Source organism: Diprion similis, chromosome 4 (genome assembly GCF_021155765.1).
Source record: "Diprion similis isolate iyDipSimi1 chromosome 4, iyDipSimi1.1, whole genome shotgun sequence".
NCBI classification, from domain to species: Eukaryota; Metazoa; Arthropoda; class Insecta; order Hymenoptera; family Diprionidae; genus Diprion; species Diprion similis.
The window spans coordinates 25,882,067-25,909,207 of NC_060108.1; the positions used below are offsets into that span (position 1 = coordinate 25,882,067).

At 38.6% G+C, this 27,141-nt stretch overlaps 1 protein-coding gene across 2 annotated transcripts in view; it reads right to left on the minus strand.

Annotated features, from left to right (window-relative positions):
* The window catches only part of LOC124405115 (homeobox protein homothorax), a 287,444-nt gene that overhangs the window by 239,515 nt on the left and 20,788 nt on the right, over positions 1–27,141 (minus strand). For both annotated transcript variants that reach the window (XM_046879750.1, XM_046879749.1), the window contains exons 4-5: positions 21,202–21,252; positions 5,588–5,638 (exon numbers count right to left, since the gene is read on the minus strand). In XM_046879750.1, the coding sequence (XP_046735706.1) occupies positions 5,588–5,638; positions 21,202–21,252 (102 nt within the window). The remainder of the gene's footprint in view (positions 1–5,587; positions 5,639–21,201; positions 21,253–27,141) is intronic.

Genomic DNA, 27,141 nt, shown 5'->3' on the forward strand with positions numbered 1-27,141 from the left:
ATAATTTCAAGTAAGAAATTGTGAAATTACGAAGACATAAAATTGCGTTTCAAAGTCGAGAGTGCCCAGATGGGATCATCGTTGTAATATAACTGCAGTGCTTAGGGCATGGTTGAAGCGCAGCAACCATGTCGAAGTCGAAACGACTTGGAGGAGGCGAGTGAAGCCCAATGAAACCGGGCTGCACGGAGAAGTCAGGCCAGCCTTCCAAGCAACCGTTGCATCCCAGTGCCGCGAAACGTAATTATGCTAATACCCGATTGGTTGAAAAATGTTAAATGCACAGGGAGCACCGCGGGCTAAGCGGCCCCCCATTGGCCGAGAAGCGTTTCCTATTTATGGAATCTTTTTCACCGAGCTCCGGCGAGCCAACAGGAGCAGCAGCAGCAGCAGAAGCAGAAGCAGAACCGATTGCACCCTGATACCTATTACTTAACAATTTATTTTAGGTACACCTGGATTTGCAAGATTAACGCGATGCTTTTCTATTAAGTACATGCGAATCATCGGCGTATAATGTTGGAATTATTTCATCTTTATGAAACGTAAGTTTCAATCTTTTCCAATAATGTTTGGTTGGTGAAAAGTTGTTTTTTTTTTTTAATTTTTTGGTTTTTTTCTAGATTGATTAATGTCCACGTTGCTCCGACTGACTTTGATATTAACAAAAAAAAAACCGAGAGACAAAATGAGAATTCGAAAGCGTATATAGATCATCGGATAAAAGCCCGAGGAGAAAAACTTTCCTCTTTGAAGTTTATTATTGTAGTTACACACACACACACACACACACAGAGAGACACACACACTATTTATATATACATATATTCAGATATTATATCTCTATCGAAGTTGAATTTATTTCGCCATTTGTACACTTCGCATATATTATAACGCAAAGAGTGAAATCTGTTTGAAGTACGTCCTTCGAAAAAAATTGAAAACAGAAACATCTTTTTCCTTCCAAATGCATTATACGTATTAATCGTAATGATCAAAAGACCGATTTTCGACACATTATTTTCTATCTCGATAGTAGAAGAGAAAAAAAAAAGGAAAATGAGAAAGAAGAAAACTCCTGTCGATAGGCCTTCATCCCTGTACACTGCAGGTGCACCTTCGCTCCTATATATTCCGTATAACGGGTGTGACAATAAAATCTATCCAGTTTTCCTACGTTTATTATCGTTCGTCGCATATATATATATATATGTGTGTGTATATATATATATATACGATTAGAGCTGCGGTAGGGTTAGAAATCGGAGTTGAATGATACATATGCGTGTAATATATGCGTCGTCGAAGTGCACGTGTATATATATATTTATACATATAGAGGTTTGTACGTTGGCCTGGTACATATGGAGAACCGGTTATTCGGCGATGGTTGAGGGGGTCGGAAGTGCGGCGAGCCCCGTGATCCGTGGCGCGGCACGGGGTTTAACGACGCGTTTGATAGAGAAAACGAACTCTCTGCAAGGGTCGATTACTATCTTGACGTTACCCATTGTTTGGAAAGTAATCAAAGTAACTCTCTAGTCCGACTATCGTGTGCTAATCGTCAACGGCTAAGACGATGACGATGACTCGAGACTTTCTTCATCCCCTGCTTATATATATATGCATTGATTGCCATTCATGTCAGACATAACACATATATGTATGTAAGATATTATAAGGCTATAAATTTTATCGAAAAACAAAACATGTAATATTTTGAAATCAGCAATTTTCCGTAACTATAAACCCATAACATATGTGTATAAATTTTCAGTAAGTTAACAATAGTAATTTTTTTTAGGATATATTATTTTTTCAAGTTACGTATATATGTATTCATAATATAAGAATTACTTTCATAAAAATTTTCTTTTTCTGTGCCTACATACGTAAAATAATACTGATGTTGAGTAATTCCGGAGCAGGAATAGCCGATCGGCAGGGTTTTGGCTAGAGGGCAATCAGCCGTAGAGGTATAAGGTATACATATAACATAATCACCTTAAATGTGGAAAATTGCTATAAAATTGCATGATAAACCGGGCCTACCGGTGAGGCGAGGAGGAGGTTCGAGATGAGCATCATGCAAGAGCCTCGACGCAGCGATGCAGCGATGCATGCATGCATGCCTGCATTATATGTATACCTACCTGCAGCGGTATAAACGAACGAACGACGACGAGGGGACGCGATCCGATTTTTTCAAGCCCGCGGTCTTTATCTTTCTCTCTCCCTCTCTCTTCGCCTCGACCAATGGCTGCGTCAGCTGCCATTTCGATGGAAATGCGATGGATGTTCGGTATTTTGTATGATAAAATATTACCGTAAGAAACTCGAGCTTCTGCTCAACGATCGCCGTGCATAAGGAGGCGTTATAAATTTTGACGTATCGTCATATTATGCGCCGGTATCGGTATACCTTCGAGGCTAGATGCACCTGTGGGCAGCTGCGAATAAACCCCCCCCCCCCCCCGCCCCTCCTCATCCTTCGGGGGACAATTTGACGCATAAATCTGCAGGAGTGGCCACGCATATATGTTGGGTTATACGTATAAGAGTAATAAGAGTCCCGGTTTTCTACTCGCCATTAAATTTAAACTTACCCACATCAACGACATGTACGAAAACGAAGAATAGAAGAAAATAGTAAAAATATCTATATATTGAGAAAAGATTTAAAACAGAGATCCAGTAAAAAAAAAAAAAAAAAATTATACACAAATCGTAAATTGCAAGACTTTTCTATCGATTCAACAAATGTTAAAACTAGGTATAAAATTATATAAGGATCAGTTTTTACAGAAATAAAAAAATATCAAAAATTCTTAAACGAAGAATAAAATATTCTGCGGAGTAAAAATTTCTTGCGATTTAAAGAAAAACTTGTAACGATTGTTAGAATTTATTGTTTTTTTTTGACACCATGGGTAGCTTTTGATATATTGATATGACCACCGTGACGACAAGGGGTTGCGGCACGGCAGGATGTCGGATTTTGAGAAGAGAGCGGGGACCATTCGCGGTAAGTGCGAATTAACATACAATGTACACGGCGGTGACATCGATTGTCCCCTACGAATCAATTACGCGGGGTTTCAGCCGCAGCGGAAAGAGAACGTCTCGACGGCCATCTTTATGCCTCCTTTGTCCGAATCAAGAGCGAGCCCGTTGTTCTCTTCTTGGCGGATGAGGCGAATCTTTCTTACGCGTCTAAAAACGAGAGAGTCAATGATCGTTCTACAATTTCAAACTACTTTTTATCCACGTTTTTTCGTTTTTTTTTTTTATTTTCCTCCCGAATCGTTTTCTTCGCATATCACGCTGACATTCTGTTCCACCGTCCTGTGCTGAGATTGAAAAATTTCAATTCCGTTACGCACGTGCAGGTTATATATATATATATATGCTTGCAGGTTTCAATTTTCATACGAAAAGAAATGAGTTTCATCTTATCTTTTCAGTGTAAACGATGAGTGATAAAGTAAATACTTAGTTGAAACACACCTGTGACTTATTGTTGAACAAATTATATTCTATAGATAGATTTTCACGAGATCGATACGTCGTGATAAATAGAGTAAAAAGAAATGAAAAAAAAAGGAAAAAAATAATAATAATAATAACAACAATATTATACTTGGCAAGTATACTGAAATATTTCGCATTGTTAGTGCATAATGAAAAATGAAAACACGGCCTACATCTATATCTTCGCGCGTTACATATATCCTGCCTGGAGCTGGGCATTCTGTTTAGTTCTAGAAGATTATATATTTGCAATCATTTTTAACGACATCTGAAAAAATAAATACGCCTCTTTATTCCAACCTAAAATAATATCCAATTTTTTTTTTTTTTTTTTTTTTCATTGTTTTTTTCTTTTTACCCTTCTCTTTTTCTCTCATCTTTCGTTTTTATTTCTCTTCCCCTCGTTGTTCTCAAATCGGAAAATGAAATGAAAACTTCAAACTCTTCAAACAGCTATCTTCGAAACCGTTGATAAAATTGGCAGATAATTATCTACCGTGTTGCGTGAGATAATTTACCAGCAATAATATTTCCAGCTTATATGATTCTTCGAAACCGTATTAATTTTTACTTCATCCATCCAACAACTGTGTACAAGTCATATACATATATAGGTATAGAATAATTGGCTTTCGAGCGACAGTTTATGTCATATAGGTAATCTTAACTGCACTAAATGAGTGTTTATAGATATATTTATACACGTATATTTATACATATCCTGCAAAGCGTGTAAAGAAACGAATGATTTTCCACGCCGCGCATAAACTTTCCGAACCAAACTATTTCGAACTAGATAATTTCCATCCTCGTCGACGATTGGACAGCTAAATCACAGCATCTGTTACGTTACACTCGTATATATACATATAATAACACGACACGCGGACCGCGTGAAATTGCGCCGTTGCAAATACATAGATATATAAACATATATTATACATTTTGCAAAAGGAGGTGAAAAAATGCATAAAACCAAGTTTTAGTACAAGAAAACGACATACACACACACACATACACACACACGCACTAGCACACGTCCGCAATTACAGAAAATTGCGGCATGCAAGCTTCAGCAGCTAAATTTCAACAGCTGTTTCTTCATCGGTATATGTATGTATGTATATATATATATATTTATATATAATATAACTGCACCGACATGTTATATACGTGAAAGCTGCTGCATGGAAATGCAGCTATATAATACAGAGAGTTTACGGGATATCTGCGGAGAAACTGAGAATTAAATCGACTGATTCTGCAGGATTGGTAATCCTACCTGCATATATACATTGAATTATACGTGACTATAAACGAAGGCAATTCAGTACGATATCACGTCAGTGAATGCATAATATCTTACATATACAAATGTAGGTATATTAAATATATAAATATTATACGTGTAATATCTGTTTGAGATACTTATACAACGAATGGCGGCAGTAAAGGAGGCAGGATCAGGTATAAGAAGCTAATTCACGTTGATGCGGTTGTAAATTCAACCTCTCGTCATGCTACGTAGGCATAGTCACTTCAGATATTCACGGGCGATAATTGTAATTCTGTCTCTATCTCTCTCTCACTCTCACTCTCACTCTCATTTTCTCTCTCATCTCATCTCATCTCCTCTCCTCTCCTCTTTCTCTCGTACGAATCAAGCCCTGGAAGAACGGTGCCTACCGTAAAAGGTCACCGACCTCCGTCCTCTTCTTGAAACTTTTAATTGCTCCCAAAAGGACACTGGCGTGACAGAATACGAGTGTGGAAAGACGGCGAAACGCCGTTTGATTTCCGTACCTATATACTGTGTACATATATACACGGTGGTTCTCAAAGATTCCGATCGAATAGCGAGATATGATTAATATAAGTAAAAGTCGTGCAGGTTAATATATCGTCAACGAGAAACGAGAGAATGAAAGGAAAAGGAAGATGAAAAATATAGAAAAAGAATAATAAAACGCAACGAAAGAATGAACGATCGTAAGGAAAAAGAAGAGGTGAGAAGAACGTCGGAAAAAAAAAAACAACAAACACAGGAGAAACTCACCTTTTCAAGCTCGAGGAGGTGAAACCGGAGGACTTGGATCGCCTGGACCATCTGTAAGACAGAAAAAGAAATTGGGTTAGCAAAATAGTGATCGTAGACGTTGAATAATTTTCTTACAAAGAAAAAACAAGCCAACGAACAAACAAAGAAAAACTAAAATGAAAAATCACGAATCTCAAGATATTGGCTTGAGAAAAACGTGTGCCCAAGCCGCCATTATCATCATCATCATCATCATCATTATAATCGGCATATATTACACACGTATTGTGACGCATTGGAATAAAATTTTGTTACTATATCATACACATTCTCTATGTACTTAGCTACGATTAGCAAAATTTCTTAGTATATGCATATCGTACAACCGCATATAATAATACATATTACACATATCACGAGAGCATATGAGGGAAATTTCAGTGAAGCCTCGCTTACCTCGCCGAGTGGATTAACGGGAATTAATTGCATTTGCATTCGCTAATTGCCTGTATCTGAATTCTCGCACGAGGAATGCCAATCTCCGATGGCTGACACGCTGCAGCAGCTACTATAGACTGCAGAATGCAGAAACAGCTCTGCAAAACGGCTCATCCCCCCGCAAATCACGCCAATTACTATCCCCGAGATACTTCGGTTACCTACAGGCTAAAAAATTATTATACGATAGATTTTGACTCGCTTGTTCTATAGCAGGTACCGCGAGATCAAAGGATCTATACTGCATCTACGACATGCAAATCCATGATTAACAAATATTGAAAAATAGTGACCGAACGACGGTTGCAACATCGAAGGAAAGAGCTGAGGTTGTCTTCTCGAATTAGGCAGACATTTGATTTTTTACACGAATCTCACAATTTCTTTTTACATATGTATACTGTCAGGTGTAATTTCCGTACGTCTATAGCTAAAAACAGAATATATATATATGAATGTATAATATTTTCTTTTATATTCGATAATTATTATGCGATTATCAACTTATTATATCACATATACTAATTTTGTCAGTGGATATGAAATTATCCCATTGACGAGAATAAATTGCTAGACGTACAGCAATGTAGAGTGTGTAACACGATTAAATTTCCAGTTTCAAATTCAACGATCCATGTATAATTACATGCGTATAAGTAAACCGGAATTATTCAAATCAATGCTATATACACACAAGTAACTGTCGGAAATAATCTCTAATCGAAACTTTTACCCATTGCAGCTATGCAAATAACGTTTAACAAGATTCGCAATGGTGTGAGATAAATAATAATAATAATAATAATAATAATAATAAAATACAAATTCACGATAAAATATAGTAGTAGGTAATGAAAATAACGATTGTAGTGTATTACATGTATACATATGTAGATATTATAATAATATTATTCGCATTCGCAGTTATGTGACTTTTATACGCTTGTATACAGGCATAACCGACGTATAATAAAATATACCGTATGCATACAAAGTAGTTGGTTAGAAAAATAAAAAGAAGGGCGAGGGGAGGAGGAGGGTTTCGCGAGGTTCGCGAAGACGCTGCACCAAATCATCCGCATGGATATTATCACTCTGCAGGTGCGGATACACACCTATAGATACCCACACCATGAAACACGGGGTGTAAAAGACTCTAGCACGGCAAAGTAGCACCGCGAAGCGTAATAATAATTAGTTGTTGGTATAGCGATAAAGGTAAATAATTACCCCTCCGGATGGCAGGAGGCACCGATTGCGATAGGCTGGATGGTATATATAAATATATATATATATATATGTATATGTATACTAGAGTTGCAAGCAACGGAAGGGTAACCGCCTGCACCTAACCCTGTAACCCGGCGTGCGGCATTCAGCTGCATAATTTTCCGATTTGCAGATCTGCAGCGAAAAGGTGCAGGGATAGGTGGTAGTGGAGGGGAGAGAGGGGAGGGGGGGGGGGGGGGGGGGGGGATGGGGTGGACGCCGAGAGCCTTATAGCGGCTTTATACAACCTGGACGCTTCCTTCCATTTCAATTCGCTTAATTTCACCCCGACTTCCCTGGAAGTCAACGTCGCGTTACACCCGCGGACCCGCCATCTTTCAATTAGAGAAAACAGCAATCTTAATTGTTAATTAACATTATATTTATGCAATTATAGCCCATTATGATTCCTGCTACCTGATAATGCGAGTCGCCCTCTCGCTATCTCTCTCTCTCTCTCTCTCTCTCTCTCTCACTCTCTCTCTCTCTCTAACTCTCTCTCTCTCTTTCACACTTCCGCTCATATCTGCTTCGCAGACCTAGTGTCGCCGAATCACTGCAACAGGAACGAACAATCGATCGCATTATGCGAATTAGGGATTGAATCTCGCGGTTCGTTTTCTCCACCTCGGTTCGCCGCGCATAACATCTATATATATATATACATATACTCGTATACATACTTCGTCGACGTAAGATCGCCTTTGGATGGTGTTGCGGTTCTTTAGTTTTTTACACCGCGAGCCACATCTCGTCTGCACAATGTCTCCTCTATGCGCGGTGCTCTCACAACTCGTCTCGGAGGCGTCTCACACTTTTTCTCTCTCTCTCTCTCTCTCTCTCTCTCTCTCTCTCTCTCTCTCTCTCTCACACAAACTCGCTCCTCAGTCCTCTCCTGCGCAGCATCCTTTACACACACACACATAAATGTATATAATAATACATATATATATATGATATATATATATGTAGTGAAGAGTGCGATGCAATCACGACGTCGGGGTCACTCGTTCTCAAGCTCTCTCGTCGTTTCGTTTTAGCTTCATTTTGGAAGGCGCCCGCGAATAAGTCGTTATTACAGTACATTCTTACGTCGCGCAGCATCGCCATACGTCATACGTCATACGTCATACGTCATACGTCGTAGACAAGCCGCGCACACATTCGTCACGTGGCAATAATTAACGAAGAGCGAAGAGGGGGGAGGGGGTAGGGGGGGAGGGGGAGAAAGACGCATGGTGGTTATAATGTGCCTACAAAGGCAGTGTGCGACCCAAGCTTCCGGAAAAAAGGCGCCACCGGCCGTACGTTCTTATAACTATACGTATACCTAGACAACGCATACTTAGATAGATAGTATATATATATATATATATATATATATACACATACGTAGATACGGATCGAATTGCACATGTGCATAGATTATTATTCGGTCGATATACATACATCCCTGTCAAACATGCTGCATACTAATAATATTCGTCAAGCTATAATCGAACTTGATTGTACAATAAACATAATTGCTACATTGTAGGTAAATTTTGTTACGTATTCAAACTATACGTTATTGGTAATCGGTTTTTTTTTTTTTTTATTCTTGATTTTACCTATTCTAGTAACGGAGGATGAAAAAACGCCCGAATCTTGAGATATTTCATCACTCGAGCATACGTCATATCGTTAAAAGACCTATAGAGTCTCGTTTTCTTCGTTTTTTCAATAAAGAATCACGTGAGACAAACAAACTTTTTGTCCAAGTTCCGAAAAAAAGTGATAAAAATGTTTCTTTTTTCAAATAAATAAAAATAAAGAATTAATAACCGAAACACGTAAAATGTATAAACTCTTATCTTGCGAGGGGAGGGAATTAAATTAGCGTGGGACGTTTTTTCACCCCCAGCCATTACGGTTCTAGAGTTAAAAGCTTGGGGGGTCCTTTATTTATACATAAACACCCACAAATTGTTAAGATTTCAAAATATACGCCGGTAAAACAGGCCGAACCTACGTTCTTCAAATTGCATCGTAATTAAAACACGTAAACGTCCGAGGAGTAGGTAAGTTCGTCGTCGTTTGACGTGCAAAACGCGAATACGGAGAGTGGAGAAAAGAATTTCGCGGTAAAAATAAGGACTCTGTAAGTGATCGTGAGTGTATGGCGCGAAAATAAATTGTTATCGAGAGAGGCACCGCGGTGCAGAGGCTAGTTAGCATTCGGTCTCTCGCGCCGGTTAATTAACGTCTTCCTCTTGATTAAAGGGAGCGCCGTGGAGGAGAAGAAGGAGGGGGAGGAGGAGGAAGAGGAGGAGGAGGAGGAGGACGGCGTATAAGCACGTTTACGTATGTATAACGTGTGTGTGTGTATATATATAAAGCGGCGAGAGTTTCCTGAAGCTGCTTTGGAAAAGGTGATCTTGACGAAACCCGCAAGCCGAAGCGAGTAGGTAGAATGTAGATACAATAATAATATATAAGTGGGCAAAGATGCGTAGCGCAAGACGCACCGAGTCGTTAATGACCGTAATAAACTTGCGCATGGATAGCCGATCTATTTCGCTCCTTGGATAGAGCCTGCGACTATATGCCGCGTGGTTTAATGTCCGGCATTGCATATTAGCAGACATAGCGGTGAAAAAGTTGCAAATTACACACGCGAGTTAGAAAGGTTTACACAACCTGAATCAACGCAGCCGTAAACCGATTGCGTTGAAAACGTTCCTGCGAATGCGGGAAAAAATATCCGAAAAAAACTACCAAAACTAGTCAAAAAGTGAAGAAGAAGCGAAAAATAAATAAGAATTTAAGGGAGAAAGAGAGAGAGAAGAAAAAAAAAAACGAACTCTTCCCAGCCACTGAGGATATTGAGAAAAGAGTAAGTTAACGAATGACCGTTAATTGTATTACTCTCACTTTAATAATACATGAGGAGGACGATGAACGAATCTCGCGGTTATATATAGATATATATATATATATATATATTAATGCAATACAGTGTGCATGCAGTATGCGCTTATCAATGGGTTGGCCGTGATTTATGGCGCCTCTGATCATCTCGTCCTCGTGCAGCATGCCGCGGTAACGTGTAATGAATGTTTCACACGTCGATCCTCCTCCTCCTCCTCCTTCTCATACTTCGTATCCTACTTCGCCTTCTTTTCCTCTTCTCTCACCCTTTCGAATCCCACCTAACGTATACTTTTTAATCTACATTATAGTATTGTCCGTGGAATACCTACGATTCCAAATTTTTTAAATTGCAATATTCTGCGTCAAGATTAGGTATACCGACAGCGATAAAACTGTGATAATATTATGTCTTTATTATTATTTCATGTCGATAAGACGACAAAGTGAAAGAAATTTTTTTTTTTTTTTTTTAAAAACAACGATAACAATCCAGAAAACAGATTTTCGGGATATTTCATTCGGGTATATATAATATAATGAGAATAATTGTTTTCGATTCTGGGGCAACACTGCAACGTAACGTACGTAAACAGTGAGTGTCACGAATAGACAACGCACGTGAATATGCAAAGTGTACAATATAATGTTTAGTGTATAAACTGTGAGCTCCTCCCCTGTTTCCACAAGTATACTATATCGTTATTATCACTGTTAATAACGTCAGTTTACTTTCTACTCGTTTCCTATTCTGTTTCGTTTACTTTTCTTATGAATTCTTCGGTTTTTTTTTTCTTTCTTTCTGTTTTTCTTTTTATTCTCTTTCTTGCTTTCCTTTCCACTGTATCTTGTTCGCGACCGAGTGACCGACAGGGCCTCCCTGCATCCTACGGGAGTCTGACGAGTAGGTCCAGCATTGCCGCACGGCACGGTCACGGCACGCAAACGCAAACGCAAACGCAAACGCAAACACAAACACACAACACACGAAGACGAAGACGAAGACTAAGACGAAGACGGAGTTAAGAACGAGCTGCGGGGCCTCCACGGCACATATTACACAGCAAGCGGAGCATAAGGTAAAGAAGGAAGCTGGTGTTATGGCAGGCGGAGGGCTGAGTAAGCAAACGGTGGTTTATCTGCGGCTGCCCTGCCACCCCCGACGACACTCAGACGACAATGTTTAAATATTGTTAAACAGTGCGATACTTATGTACGGCAAACACTCAGCGCGCTCCGAACCGTGGAAGAGGGAAGAGGGAAGAGGGAAGAGGGAAGAGGGAAGAGGGAGGAGGGAAGAGGGAAAGGGATGAGGGGGAGAGGAACCCAGACTACGCTAAGCACACACGCGTCTCTCTCCTGGCTGGACATCTATTGTCGTCACAGGCCTGCTGCTCGTTCCTGTAGCGGTAGCCATGCATGCAGCACAGATCACCTAAGCCTGCAGGAGTGTAATTAGAGAAAAAGCTTGACAAATTTGTCGACAACTTTCGCGAAAATTTCGTTGAATAAAGGCAGATGAAAATTTAGGAAAAAAAGTAAGAGTAATGCAAACGATCGTCTTTCCAGCCATTGGCAATATTTTTCGAATCTCATTCGATCTCTTTCTCTCTGTCTCTTGAGCCTTTCACGCATTTGGCATTCGTGCTTATAATTCAGTAAGATTTGTTCAAATTCTTGCTTTTCTCTCTTTTTCTTCTTCATCTTCTTCTTCTACTTTTTACTCTTTAACAATTTAAGACCGTAACGATGATGACGCACGTTACAGCTGCCAGAGGGTTTGTAAAATTCCAAACGATAATATCTTTGCTCTATAGACACAGTATAGTGTATATATATATACGTACACACACACAGAAACATATATATATATGCATATTCATCTAACGTCGTTTGAGTCTGTTACAAAATTATTTTCAAAAACAGGATAGACAAAACAAGAGATCCATATCGCAAAAGAATTGAAAGAAATATGAAAATAAATATTTGTAAAATAGAAAGAGAAAAAAATTATTTCGATGTCGTCGGCTTGTGTGTGTGTGTGTGTGTGTGTTAAATCAGTGTCAAATAAATATACATTATGTATATATCTCACAACTCAATCTTGCGTTCAGTAAAACCGGAATAATTCATCTCTCGTCCTTCTCTTTTTTTCAAATTTTCTATCTATTTTTTAATTATTATTATTATTATTATTATTATACAATTAACGTAAACGGACATAATTTTATCCTGTTACGTTAACGGACATAGTTTTTCGCTCTCTCTCTCTCTCTCTCTCTCTCTCTCTCTTTCTGTTTCTCTCTCAACGAGATACCTAAAAGAGGGAAAGAGAGGAAGAGAGAGGGAGAAGTGTGGGCCAATGCTCGCGTTATCTAAGTAAATAGTAGACGCATAAAAACATTCGTATAACCAGCAAAGACTGCTTTTCCTCCTCGTCATCGTTGATGCGGTGTAGCTGCCGTATAGCTGCCATGTCCACCACACACTACGCACCAGCACAAGGGTTTCACTCTCTTCAAGCTCTCGTGAAAAATTTGATTCACCTATAGGTGATCTGACATAACACGCGTGCGCATTAAACCTGACGATTACATAAACTATATTTAACACGTGTGCAGATTACTCCATTAAGAGGTGAGAAGATATTTAGAAAAACAATTTTCCATCTTTTCTCCGATACAACAGCATCAATTCTCCATGCTTTCGGACTAAGGAAAAGATCTGATTTCCCTCAAACTTATATGTATAGGAAAACATCGATAAAATACTTCCCGATCTGTGTTAACTGAATTTCGTAACTGCCAATAAAAATAAATACCAATAAATTGTGATTTTTGACGATACAGCATTTTGTCGCGCATAAGTATAAATAAATATTACAAAGAAAGGCAAGGAAAAATTTTGGCACTTAGAATACGGTCGTCCCTGGGTATGAAGAATTGAGGTAGGTAGGTAGGTAGGTATAAAGGTGAGTTGGTTGGGTATTTGTATGTATACACCTAAGCTGAAGAAGGCTGACGTGAAGCGAAAGACAGTCGAGACTGACTGCTGCAGATGATGCAGTGCAGTGAAGCCCCTCTCGAGTCGTAATAATACGATAGCGCAACGAGGCACGAGCCATCAAACCGCATGTACTGCTCCAGCGTCTTAATAGCCGGAGATTTATAGTCGCGGAGATCCCGCGGGTGAGAGAAGTAAGAAGAGAAGTAAAGTAAAGTGAAGTAAAGTAAAGAAGATGAGGAGATAAAAAGAAGGAAAAAAAAGAAACAACACTAAACTAAGAGAAAACGAAGAAGCAGCAAACCAGGAAAAATTATACTCATCCAGCAAAAGCTGGAGCGTAATTTTTTTCTTCTTTTTCCTCCTCCTCCTCCTCTTCTTCTTCTTCTTCTTTTTCTTCTTGTTTCGGGAATTCCGAATCGAGAGTAATATTCTGCAGGATAGATCGAGAGAAGAGAGGAGAGGAAAGGACGCATTTCAGGCCGTGTGGTCGCGTCGTTTCGGGCCTAACGCAGCCAAAGGGAGAAAGGCCCTTGCGGTTTTACTGCACCTGCATTTTTGCGAATATTTTCGGGGACATTAACGTTTTAACGAGCGGCATAACAAGCCCAAAAAGATGTAAGCAGGGGTCTTTTTTTCTCTCGGGGACATAAACCCAACGCAAGGCGACGCGACGCCGCGCCGGCACAAGCGATGCTCTTGCTTAGCTGATGCTGATGCTGATGCTGATGCTGATGCTGATGCTGATGCTGATGCTGATGCCACTTCGTTCGTGGTGCACGTTATTGTGGTGCATGCATGCGTAGTGCATATAGATGCACACAAGCATAACCTGACCTCGAGGGGAGGCAGTAAAGGCATCTTAGTTTTAAAAATTACCTCCCATTATAGCGCCTTGAAGAGAAAAATTCTCGTTTATTAATACACCAGTTTCGGTTGCGACCTCGTTCATTTTGGACACTTTGTTGCGAGCCTGCTAGAAGGGGTTCGCCACCTAATCCCTTAGGGACAAAAAAAAAAAATGATTCATTTTTTCTCCGAATCTTTGAACCGAACTGGTAACGTGAAAAATTTGATTCTTCGTTCGTTACAGTAACTAGAAAACTTTACAGTGAAACAATGTCTCAATATTGATTCAATTGAAAATGAAAATGATAGGTACAAGTGATTCTGTAAAAAAAAATAATAAAAAAATAAGTGCAGATACTAAGTCCTCCGATTATAGCTACAGAATAAAATTTAATTTTTTTTCACCCAGAACGATATCTTTCGATAACGATACAAAAATTGAAGAATAAAATTTGACTAGAAATTCACTCAAAGTGCCTCTTTTCAGCAAATCGAGCATCCGCTGGTTATCATAGTTGAATAACGTTGCATGAAGCGTCCAACAAATATATATGTAGATAGGTATATAACACCTACGATGCGTATATTTGCAAGACCCGTCTGACAATTTGATCTCTAGAAAATTTGAGTACATATAAAAATAATTATAAGAAGTGGTATCGCTGTCGGGACTTCAAGAATAAAACTGGGAAGCGCAGTGACGCGACGAGGACTCTCTCGGTCATCGGCGACTCCGGTGGTCCAGCATCTGAAGAGGCATATACATACGTAGGTATACCTCCGACTCTGGTATAGCAGCAGCTCTTTATACCGTAACGATTTTGCATTCACATAAAATTACAGCGACGCGAGGTCCTCGCTGCTTTTTATCATTCACGTGTCTCTCTTCCTACACACGTATAGGCAAATGCGTATAATAATACATGACACGCGTGTTATCCGATTACGTTTGCAAACCGCGTGAAACGCGTGGGTTAAGGTAAAACGTAGTCAAGTTATTTAAAAGGTCCCAAAAGTCGCGAGACTCGCATTTTTTCCTTCAAATTTCTGAAAATCTCCGTCAATTAATCCGTGGCTTAATATTCGACAAGAAAGTTTATCGATTAAAGAAAGGAAGTAAACCAATAAAAAATGAAAAAACCTCATTACTCGTAAGTTATTATTTCAAATTCGTTTATTCTCTCTTACCGCTTTCATTATTTTTTTAACCAATTTTATTATTAATTGTCGGAGAAGTAAGTAGAAGAAGCAAAAAAAAATCAAAAATGCCAACTCACCGTAATATCTTACGTGTCTAACGAACCTCGACCCCCTCCCTCAACCCCCCCCTTGACAATTCACCGTCTTGTTCGTCGCGCGTTTTCCTTCCTCCAGAATCCTCGTTTTATTTTATTATCCTCCGCCGCACCTCTTTGGCAAACCGTAGAAAAACCCGCGCGCCTCCCCCCGCGTTTACGTATACGCGAAGAGTGGCAAAAACGGGCATATCCGTCCGCCTACGTATATACCGCAAAGCGGAACGACCGCAGCAGCATCCCGCTAATAAATTTATGCAACTCCCGCGGGCCGCTTAACCATTATTAACATATATACAAATCAAACTTCCGGCTTAGAAATTTGTCAAACAAAAAAGAAAATGTATTTATTAATAATAATTTATAAATTTTGCGTTATATTATATATTTTTCATACATCATTAAATGATAGAATGTACCTGTCTCTTATACAGACTTTTGATGTAGGAACAAGAATCATATCAATGATATTACAGCTGTAGGTATATATATATATATAATAATAATACATAAGGATGTTGACGTCGATCGGAAGGATGACTCGAGTTTCGAATAAAAACAAGAGAAAACCTGAACCTGATTTCCTAACACCGATCTCAAAGATTAACCGGAAGCGATCGCTCAAGAGCCTGTCGTTTTATCATCGTCAAGGTATAGAGTATTGTATTGTTTCCTTTCCGTCAGTACGGCACATCTGCTTCGTTTTACGCGCACCTTGCAGTAGGTATAACCAGCACCAACAGCAACAGCAACAGCAGCAAAAAGGAACAAAGTCCACGACGGTTTAACCTAAAACTCACATATGTGACTACGAAGTGTGGAAATATCCAGAGACGATGAAAAAAATTCAGACTGCACCTGCAGCTGCAAGGTAGATACCTACATCATCATCATCATCATCATCATCATCATCATCATCATGATACACGCGATAGCTGTATAAGCAACATAGAAGATGACTTAGGTATACACTTTTACCGCATTTCATAAATGAATAAATGGAACACTTATAACAAACAATGTCTAAAGTAAGACAGCATGATAGTATGTAGGTGAGTATAATCTATATATATATATATATATATATGAATAATTTGCAATTGAAATTAATACTCATACTCTCGGTGAGTCGAATGCCGAGAATGATTGTCGTGGTTATCGTTATGTACGATCTGTACCGCACCGCCTTCTTTATTCATACATCTTTCTCTTTCACTTTTCGCGCGATATGTAAAACAGGTATGATCTTTATTACATAAGGTAAGTTAAATAATTTAGTAAACGCATGAATTTTCCATCCATCCGTATATTTTTATTTTATTCCTTCTGCATCATTTACGTCCTTGACAAGTACATAAATAGACTTTCTCGGTTTAAATCGTGCGTATAAGCTAAAGATCGTTCAGGTCTAGTCCATCCCGTGGAGCATGCACGCTGCCAACCAACAACAAGGTAGAAATACGAACGGGTAGGTTGGTAGGTAGGTAGGTAGGTTTGAGAATAGGCGTAATAAGCGTGATAACAGCCCGTCGCACTGCCTTCAATACGTATAATTAAATACCAATCTGTGCCGTTGAAGCTGCACCGTTCCCTCCGAATGACAAACAACAATTATACACACCCACACAAACACAAACACAAACACTAGAAGTCTATGTAACTCTGACGATAACCACGCTCCGTTCCACCCACACATCGTATCACATTGGTTCGGTAACGGACAACGGTGTCCACCAAGCAAGTATCGAGGGTATTAACTAACGCAACAAGAGTATCAAGAGCAACACGCTTGCAGCCGTCGCGTCGGAGTAAAAGGCTGACGAATCGAAGTTACCGGAGCGCGTCTAATTAATGGTCCGCTTCGCGGCGATCACTTTCAGTCAGAAATTAGATTCGGAAGACCTGAAGCCGGCGGGGGTAGGTACCAAGTGGGGGTGGTAGTGATCCCGAAGGGAGCGACGAATGACCTCCTCCCACCCCCTTACGCTCCCCGCTCCTATTATCCTCCTTTCAGGCAAACTTTTGCCATTGTCGAAGCGCTGCTGTGTAAGGGTGCGTCTTGATGCTGGAACTATAAGCCTCCCATTACCTGCATACCCGGAAGAAGCGGTCTAAGAAAGAGAAAAAGAGAGAGGAAGAGAGAGAGTGATAAATACGTTTACTACTTCGAGATATTGAGAGTAAGACTAGAGAGTGAAAAGTGAAATCATCATTGGAGAACAAGATCTCAGCCTTGGGTAGGTGTAAGTAGATACGCGTCAAGTCTAACGATCGAAGTACAAACCCTCCCTCCACTCCCGACTTCCCCTGAAGAAAGCAAAAAAGAAAAAAAAGAGAAAAAGAAAAAAATAAGACACAGGACGATGCGAAACACTCTGCAGTTTCAGTTTCCCGCAGGTCGAAATACCCAGCATATATACCTATCGTCTAAGGGTATCTGCATTCATCCCCCCTTCCGTGACGCGCTGGAGTGAATGTTTGGTTGTTCCCTGCAGTCAAGGTCAAGGGGCGACGGGTACATTGTGCCTGCGATTTACGGGGACGAGGGGTTCCATGGGGTGATGCTGATGCTCCGATGCTGAGGGGTTGGGAGAACGACTAGTTCTAGGTACTTCAGCGTGCGTTTGTGTACCTACGCGTCCGTCCTATTGCCCTCGTGTATATCGTTCACGTGTAATTATTCCCTACCGCCAAAAGCCCCCCGTTATTCCGTACGTGTAACGAATATAAATAACAAACGTGACGCTTCGACGCGAGCGAACAATTCGATGGAATCTGCAGGATATGCTGGAGGGGTGCGGCAGCAGCAGCAACAGCAGCATCTCGTCGCGTCTCCATGAACCGGAAGAAGAACGAGATAAGGTCGGATCGATGATTAGTAGAAAAGGGAAGTGCATGCCTCGAGGTCGATTTAAATTGGCAACTGGTACCGCAATTTTTTAGAATCCATTCTCTTCGCCCGTAGGTGAAGAAAAGAAGTCACGTTGCTACCCTCTGAACAACCCTTTTCCAGTTCAACGGTAGTCGTAAATTCAAAGTGAAAATTAAACTAGGTCACTAAAAACAAATGTCTGTTCTTTTTGTTCTGTTCATTTTATTTTTGTTGCCTTGTTTCCATTATTCTTCATCGAACTAAATATTACTATGATTTTAGCTAATTTTTCATTCATCATTCGAGTAATAAAAAATTTCGGTAGTAGGTAAACTATGACGAGAAACAATTTGAAAAATTGCGAGATTAAACGAACGGCGATGCGAAAAGAGCAGCTTGTATGTCGTCTAAGGTTGTAAAATTGCGTGCAAACTCGTCCGCGGATTGCAATTTCCACCGAGACTCAATGAGTTTACATACCTGTACGTACACCTGGACTGCGAAAAAAATTGCACCGTAAATACAATAAGAAATTCATTGGCTTGACCAAATATGTGTGAGAAAGAAAGAAACGTGTTTTATTGATTCAAACACACATAAATAAAGTGTGCCTTTCCTCGATCGTACAGATCGTTCTCGAATCTGTATATTAATCCAATTAGTCCACGTGTCTAAAATATATATATATACCTATACCTATACCGTAAAAATTTCGAAAATTAAATAACGCGATTTAATTCTTTTATTAATTTATTATTACAACTTCGGACAAGATCAAAGAGTTCGAAGAACGAGGAAGAAGATTAAGAAATTAAAAGAAATGATATAAACTGAGTGTTTCAAGAGAAAAAAAAAAAAAAAAAAAAGAAAAGGAAGAAGAATTATTTATTGGCAAAAAAAAAGCATTACGGCTGATCGTTCGGCGGCAGCAAGCCGAGTGTCGCACGAGATGTAAGACATTACACGTCGTTACTCCGTGCAAGAGTCGTCAGAAAATCCTTTCCAATTCCGAGGCTCTCTCGACGACGTATAAACGTATGATGTTTTTCTGCAACGCGCACGCGAGTATTCCTTATACCTGCATTCGTTAATACGCCCGTGTGTACCTACTCCGGTATTTATAAAATGCAGACTGCATAATACGAGTGTATAAGGTACATATATATATATACATTTTTATATATATGTAGGTATATAAGGTGTGTAGAGCTTATGGATACATGCTGCAAAACCGACCACCACGTACATACAGTGTAATCGAATAATAATAAAATGAAGTAAGTAGACGCGACGAGACGTATACATATAACGTGAAAAGAAAATTCGAGAAAGATATTTCGCTTCTTACAATCTCTTTCTTGGGTGTTTCGATTTTTGCGTTTTTCTTTTCATTCTATTCTTTCTTCAATTTTTCTTCTTCTTCTTCGTTTTTGTCCAACGACGAGAAGGGGGACGAACGATAAGAAAAAAGGAAAAAAAAAAAAAAAAACAAAATGCGCGAGTCAAGGAAAACGACTGTATTTAATATTGGCAAGTTTTATATTTGCGGATATAGTAGTCACGAATAGACGACGAGTACATCACCGTTGAACAGTTGTTACAACAACGGTTGCTATAAACGTTCGTTTAATAACGCCAGCCTGTGCAACTTGTGTACATATATTACATTTATATTATACACACGTCGGTTATTTCATTTCATACACAAGTAAAAACGAAACGATAAGTGAAATAAAGGAAAGGCGAAAAAGAAGCGCGTGTACCTATATATGGGGCATTCCACACCAATTCGAACTGGGTTTTTTACCCTTGATCTCTCAGATATGGCGCACAATTTTTTCTATGATTCTTCTCACTTTGAAAGGTACTTGGATTTGTGTTTTTTTTTTTCGACGCAATTTTTAGAAACGATTTTATCCACCGATCAAAATTAAATATTTGAAAAAATTCTGAAAAATCCTGCGCCAGATATCGACATTTTTTAGGTTGGACCCGGAGTGGCCCGATTTTTCCTTCTTACTGTTTTCAAGCTTTTACCGAAAAAAAAAAAAACATTAAAAAGAAGTTAAAGGCGAAAGTCATTTTACGACGGATGGTCGCTGAAACATTTTTATATGTCACATCGGATTTTTGAAATTTTTTGTCAGATTTTTCGGAACCATTTTACCATTTGCAATTTTCTTTTTATCACTCATATATACATATATATATATATATATATATATATATATATATATATATATATATACATATGTGTGTATATGTATAATAATAATAACTGTGAATGTCAGTCGATATTCGACGTGGTGAGAAAACGGTGCTGTATAGAACGAAAAAGAAAAAAAAAGAAACTTTTTACACCGCATTAATTTGTGCAAACAATTCCCTCTTTTTATTCATACTATATAGTTAAAATAAATATATAAAATTTTTCTGCGCTGGAATATCGAATCTTTTTTTTTTTGTTTCTGTCTATATATATATATATATATATATATATTTCTTCCTTTCACGTACCTACATATATACAAGATACATGCGAAAAGCCGAATAAACGATAATTCCAAATGAATTTCGATGAATGAAATATCCTGACACGAGTTTTCGGTGAGTAACGGTTTCCCCGCGTTTTGGGACACACGAAGTAAGGAGCTGGCGATAGCCACTGGCGCTACAGGGCCAGATGAAATTCAGAGATTAGATAGCGGCCGCTGGTGGGATGCTTTTGTGGTAGGAAACGAGGGAGACATGACATTGTTCAAACAGTATTCGAATATGTAAATACGCCGGCGACTAGAGGAGAAGGTACATAAGGTACACGTTACAACGAACACCACCTACCATTATATAAATACGTACATAGCATACATATATACGTGTGGATGGTGTTATTTATATATAAATATTACATATAAATATACGTATAAACTACTCACCAACGAGTCGACCTCCGGATCTGCTATGTAGTAAGGTTTTTCTTGTCTGATCTGTAACAAACGGAAAGAGAAAACAATGAGTTTGATTAATTTCTCGTGTATCTATAACAACGTCAAGCATAATGTGTGATTATACATATATATATATATATATATATATATATATATTGCACTTGGGGTGTTCAGATTATCGGCGATAAGTCGCATGGAAACCGCGAAATCACAACGAAATTTTTCGAGTTTTCTTATCATTGCCTGAAAAACCTGCAGTTTTGAAAATTTCCAGATCTAAGAAGAAAAAAAGAATTATCGAAGAATAAAATCGTTACCAGAACAGAAAATAATCATTGTTTAAAATTTTAGTCACCGTTTGACTGTTTTTTTTTATTTATTTTTTTTTGTTTTTTTTTCTACAAATATTCCACCAACAGTGATCTCAAGGATGTGTGAAAATAGATTTATCCAACTACAGTACAAGCAAAAATATCTCTCTTTAACGTTTTTCCAAAAATTTACAAAAAAAATCTAAATCTGCAGCTGACAAAAATTATACAGAATCATCGGAAAAAAAAAAAAAAAAAAAAAAAAAAAACACGAAAATTTAATCACTTCGAACATCCTAATAATAAAACAATTTCTCAAACTCTTCATACAACATCTAACCTGACATTCTCTATTTTCTCATTCTATTCATTTCTACCTGCACGTATATATATACATATATATATATATCTATCACGTGTGTATAGGTACGTTGTTTCGTTTTTAGAGAATTGCCGAATGATTCGCCGTCTCATTACACCCGACGATCTGTCCAAAATGACAAATAAGTAGGGGTGGGGTGTGTGCGTATGTGTGTGTTTGTGTGTTTGTGTGTTTGCATGTGTGTGAGAGGTGGGGGTGGTGGTAAAATGTTTCGTTCGGGCTTGTGCTGGCTGCATGCCGCCCTCCTCCACCTCCGGCTCCTCGTCGCGTTTCTCATCGTCAGCTGTGCAGGTATTGGAATGTGTGCGACGTATGCTCCGTGCAGCCTGTATGCCAACCAAGAGACGTGAAGACGAGGAGGACGTCGGTTACCAGGGCGTTATAGAGACAAACAAACATCCGACCAACCGACCGACCGACCGGCATTATCATAATCGTGATAACGTCGACAATTCCTGCTCGCGGTCTTAGCATATGTGTATCTCCACACCAACGCGTCAAGGTGTGTTTGTGTGTATACCTGGAGGAGGAGGAGGAGGAGGAGGAGGAGGAGGAGGATCAGCAGCAGCAGCAGCGGCGGTGGCAGAAACGTACGTCGCTTTTCTTCGCTCAATTATCAGGTGACAACGAGAAGAGAAACCTCATGACAATGAGACCTATACCGAAACTACGACAACGACGAAAAATAAGAAGAAGAAAAAGAGGTGAAGGTGGAGGAGGAGGAGGAGGAGTAGGAAGATGTAGATGAGGACAAAAACGTCTCAATTTTTTACAATTAACCTGTTTTCACGGCGTGACGCGATGCAGATTTCGTGACGCGACGCGAATGTACAGACATTAATAAACATGTTACATTATGTAGGTATACACATACGCACACATACGCACACGCGCCCAAAAATACACGAGAGATCGTAATTATGAATTGTATAAATATTGAATTAGTTTAGATTAGACAAGTACAACCCCTAGATAGATAGAAACGTGACTCTGCGCCCTCGAAACATAGAAACCCATTACAGTTCTTACACGTGAAAATCTATTACAACGCAAGTGTTTCTATCGTTCTACAAAGCGAAATCGAGAAAAACTTGATTATTATTCGAAACGATTGAATTAGCGATGCGAGACTCTGTAAGGATCGGGGTTAAAAGGGGGAGCAGCTCTGTCAAAAAATCACGTTTCAATTTGCATGATCTAGAGATAAACATATACGTTAATAAATTGTATAAAGTGGAAATAAAGAAGAATTACGATGCGGTAAGATTTTGTAGTCGGAATGCCATTCGCGCCGACGATTAAGTTTAAGTCAGCAATTTTTGTCGATCGCATCAAGATTGGGTTAGTAGAGAGAGAGAGAGAGAGAGAGAGAGAAAGAGATAGGAAAAAAAAAAAAAAAAAAAAACTTTACAGCAGTTTGTAATATGTATATAATAACCTGCACGATGCTTCAACCTATTTCTCCGTATCTTTGCACGGCCAGAACTCCAACCGTAAGTAAATAGCAGGGTGCGTATGTATATATACTATATATATATATATATATATATATATATATATATATATATATATATATATATATATATATTTGTGTAATTACAGTTATACACGTGTGTGCGCGTATGCAGAATCTGAGATGAGGCCAACGAGGGGAGAATGAGTTACCTGAAAGGCTCATAAGGCGGGCCCATTAAGATAGGATGGAAAGACCAAGAGTAACAATTATTACTCAACACGAGAATTTACTCGCGAGAATTGCGTCACTCTCTTCAAAGCGCGACTCGATCGGTCCAGCTTATTATAACTATAACCTATCTCGCTGACAATCTTGCAAATGTGAAATTAACGCAGACCCGCACCACTTTCATGCGTTTTACTCCCGTAATTAAAGATAACCACAAACGGCAAATCAACGTAAAGATAACAAACCACTTCGCATTACATGTATGTACACATATCATTACACATTTATATATATATATATATATATATATAATATAAAATTCAATATTACCATTTTTCTTTCATCTATTTCTCTTCATTGTAAACGTGCCTGACATATGGTATGCCTTCGCATCCATCAGCAATCAAATTTCCAACGACCATTACACGCGATGTTAAATACCTGCTATGTTACCCGGTTTTTCGTCCAACTATCATACAAATAATTAGGTAATTAGGTATTAAACGCTAGATATCCGCACAGAATTTATAAGAAAGGAAATATTCTTTCATTCGGATTAAGGAAGAGGAGAAACAAAAAAAAAAAAAAAAATAATCTTTTGTAATATTCCCAAATTTTTGTATAATTAAATGAAACCGCCTTCGGGAGGTAAATTTTAAATTATATCTTCAACCATGTTACATACAATAAATATGTACCTACGTCATACCACCGTTACTGGCTCTAAAGTGGAAGTCACCTCAGGTATGGGCTGCATTTACAGCCTCCCCCCCCCCCCCTCCCCCCCTCTCCCTCAATAACCGAAGAAACTCCCGACGGGTCAAACGTCGACGGTGACGTCGTCGTTTATACTACCTGGTACGATACGCAACATACTATATATATATATATATATACACTTACATATATAAGTGAGATTCGAGCAAGTCACCATCAGGATTTTACGTTTATACAGCAGTTTAAACGCGTGCAGTTAAATCGGTTTACAGCACCTACAGAGAGAGATAGAGAGAGAGAGACAGAGACGCGACAGCACTTACAGCACAATTCTGTTACGTATATATGTATAATATATATGATACATATACATAAATACAGTTGGAAATTTCTCTCATGACCATGTAATAATACAATATAATCAGCTGTTCTCGTCATCGGCTGCAAATGTTTTTCAGCAAATTTCGTAAAAAAGATTCAAGGATATTCGTAAAATCGACGCACGGAGTGTGTTTAATAATAAGTATAAGGTATTTTATTGGTAACGAAAGAATGAAGATTAAAAAAGAAAAAGGATACGATTCGTGCTGTGCCAGAATAAATGAAGAAGAAAATCTCACGATTTATATTATACAGGTGAACACTCGCTCGGGTTAAGAAAATAAAAAAAACATTTCTCCACGGTCCGCCCATATCTGTCTAATACCGGATTAACGCCGCGTGAATAATTAAAATTCTAATCCACTATTGGACGGAAACTCGAGTCTCCCTGATTTACCGCACAGTTTATAAAACAGCGAAATCGTTTATCCGTGATGTAATTCAATGATATAATAATGCGATGATGGCTCTCTGTGAATACATGCATGTATAATTATACGAAGATAACACGTGGACATATAGAAAAAAAAAAAAAAGAATTCCTATTCCTGTCTAGCTAATGTAGGTAAATAATAATAAGTTGCGATGTTTATGTAATACGCGATTTACGACTTAGAATCTAGATTAAACGAACGGCGAAACTTTTCCTACAACGGTTTCTAATTAAAAGACACAATTTGTATAATATTATTAGATAACATATATATATATATACATAACGTATACGTGTACCTACGTAATTGAATCGTTTCCCGTGTGAAAAGATCCATTTATTTTTCATTCCTTTTTTCCACATTAACGGTACCGTATAATTACAGAAACGGTGCGATGTTTATTTTATTCAATTGATTTATATCAAGCTATGCTAATAATATCAGGCACACATATCATGTAAAGGTGTAGCTAACGTGCTATATCGACGACTTGTTTTCTGATATCTCTATATTGTACGAAAACAAAAAGAATGAATAAAAATAAAAGTAGAAAAGAAAAAGAAAAAAAAAAAAATCCATGTGTATATATCTATCGTAACTTCACAGGCTGAATAAACTAATCGGTTGAATTACATTACATTACGTTGCACTATCACGCGGCAATATCATTTAACAAGTTTTTATACATCCAAGAGTGTTTTCTTTATCCATCTATAACGTGTACCTATAATATATAGGATATATAAATTCAAGTTGATATCTATTCAATGCAAATGCTCAATCGCGTTATATATACATATGAATTTAAACGGCGAATGAGAAAAGAACGTCGTTTAATTCTTTTTCAAGCACCGCAGACCTCCGAGAATAATAAAACGATTATATCTATATAATCGTATGATAAACCGTAAATGAAATTTCGTTTTTAAATATTGAAAGAAGATGAAAATATAATAATGAATGATGAAAAAAATATCCTGACTTACTCCCTAGGCGGTTAAGTGCAGGCACCTATATACCTAATAAGAGAATTTACATCAAAGAAATAAAAGAATTTTAAGTAATAAGTCCGTTAAAGAAATTATTCGTCGTATGCTGCATTTAAATGCTGCATATCCGCATGTACAATATAGGAACCGCAAAAGCCGGAGGCGATATCGTTTTCGTTTAAACGCAACAACGGCAACAGCAGCAGCGCGGTGGTTCCAAAAACTGGTTCCAAAATTAGCCCCGGGGCATCGTGCAAGAAACGGCGTTGATTCGCCGATCGGAGAACGTGGAGCATTCGCGATATTGGCGCGTGTTTGCGGCGCGCATTTATTCAAGCTCCTGGCCTGACTTTGGAAATCGGGGATGAGGAATCTGTGAAGGGGGAGGGTGGAGAGGGGGTAAAGTAAGAACGAAGCAGAAGCCAGCTGTGCATCTCCGAATTGCACGCAAACGTTGCGATACAAGTACCAGTACCTATATATCTATATCTATACATATCGAGAAGATGAGATGAAGAAGAAGACGAAGAGAAGGAGAAGGAGGAGGTGGAGGAGGTGGAGGATCGAGGACCTCCGCAGCCTCAAAACGTTCTACTCTGCATGCAGACGCACCGTGGAATGAAGCACCATTCTCTAAATATTATCGCGTCATATTTTCACCCCTAGGTAGGTACGAGGTTTTATACATTGTATATAGGTGTGGTTCTTGCATGCGTGTGTATATTGTCTAACGCGTGTCAGGGAAAAACACAGATTTAAGAAGAAAGTGTACGTTTATTTTCATTGATCACCGACCTCGTCTCGACTGCAGCATCTCGCGTCTCCTCTGCAACATGCGGATCGTCCATGAATTTTTCAATTTATAAAACGCGGAATCGCGATGCAACAAAAACGATACATAATATATATGGAATATGGATAGAATCGATCAAAATCTGTTTCAAAATTACCGTTAAATTAACTTTTAATTTATTACAGTAAAGAAAAAATAAAAAAAAGAAACAAGAAAAAAAAAAAAATAATACACTTA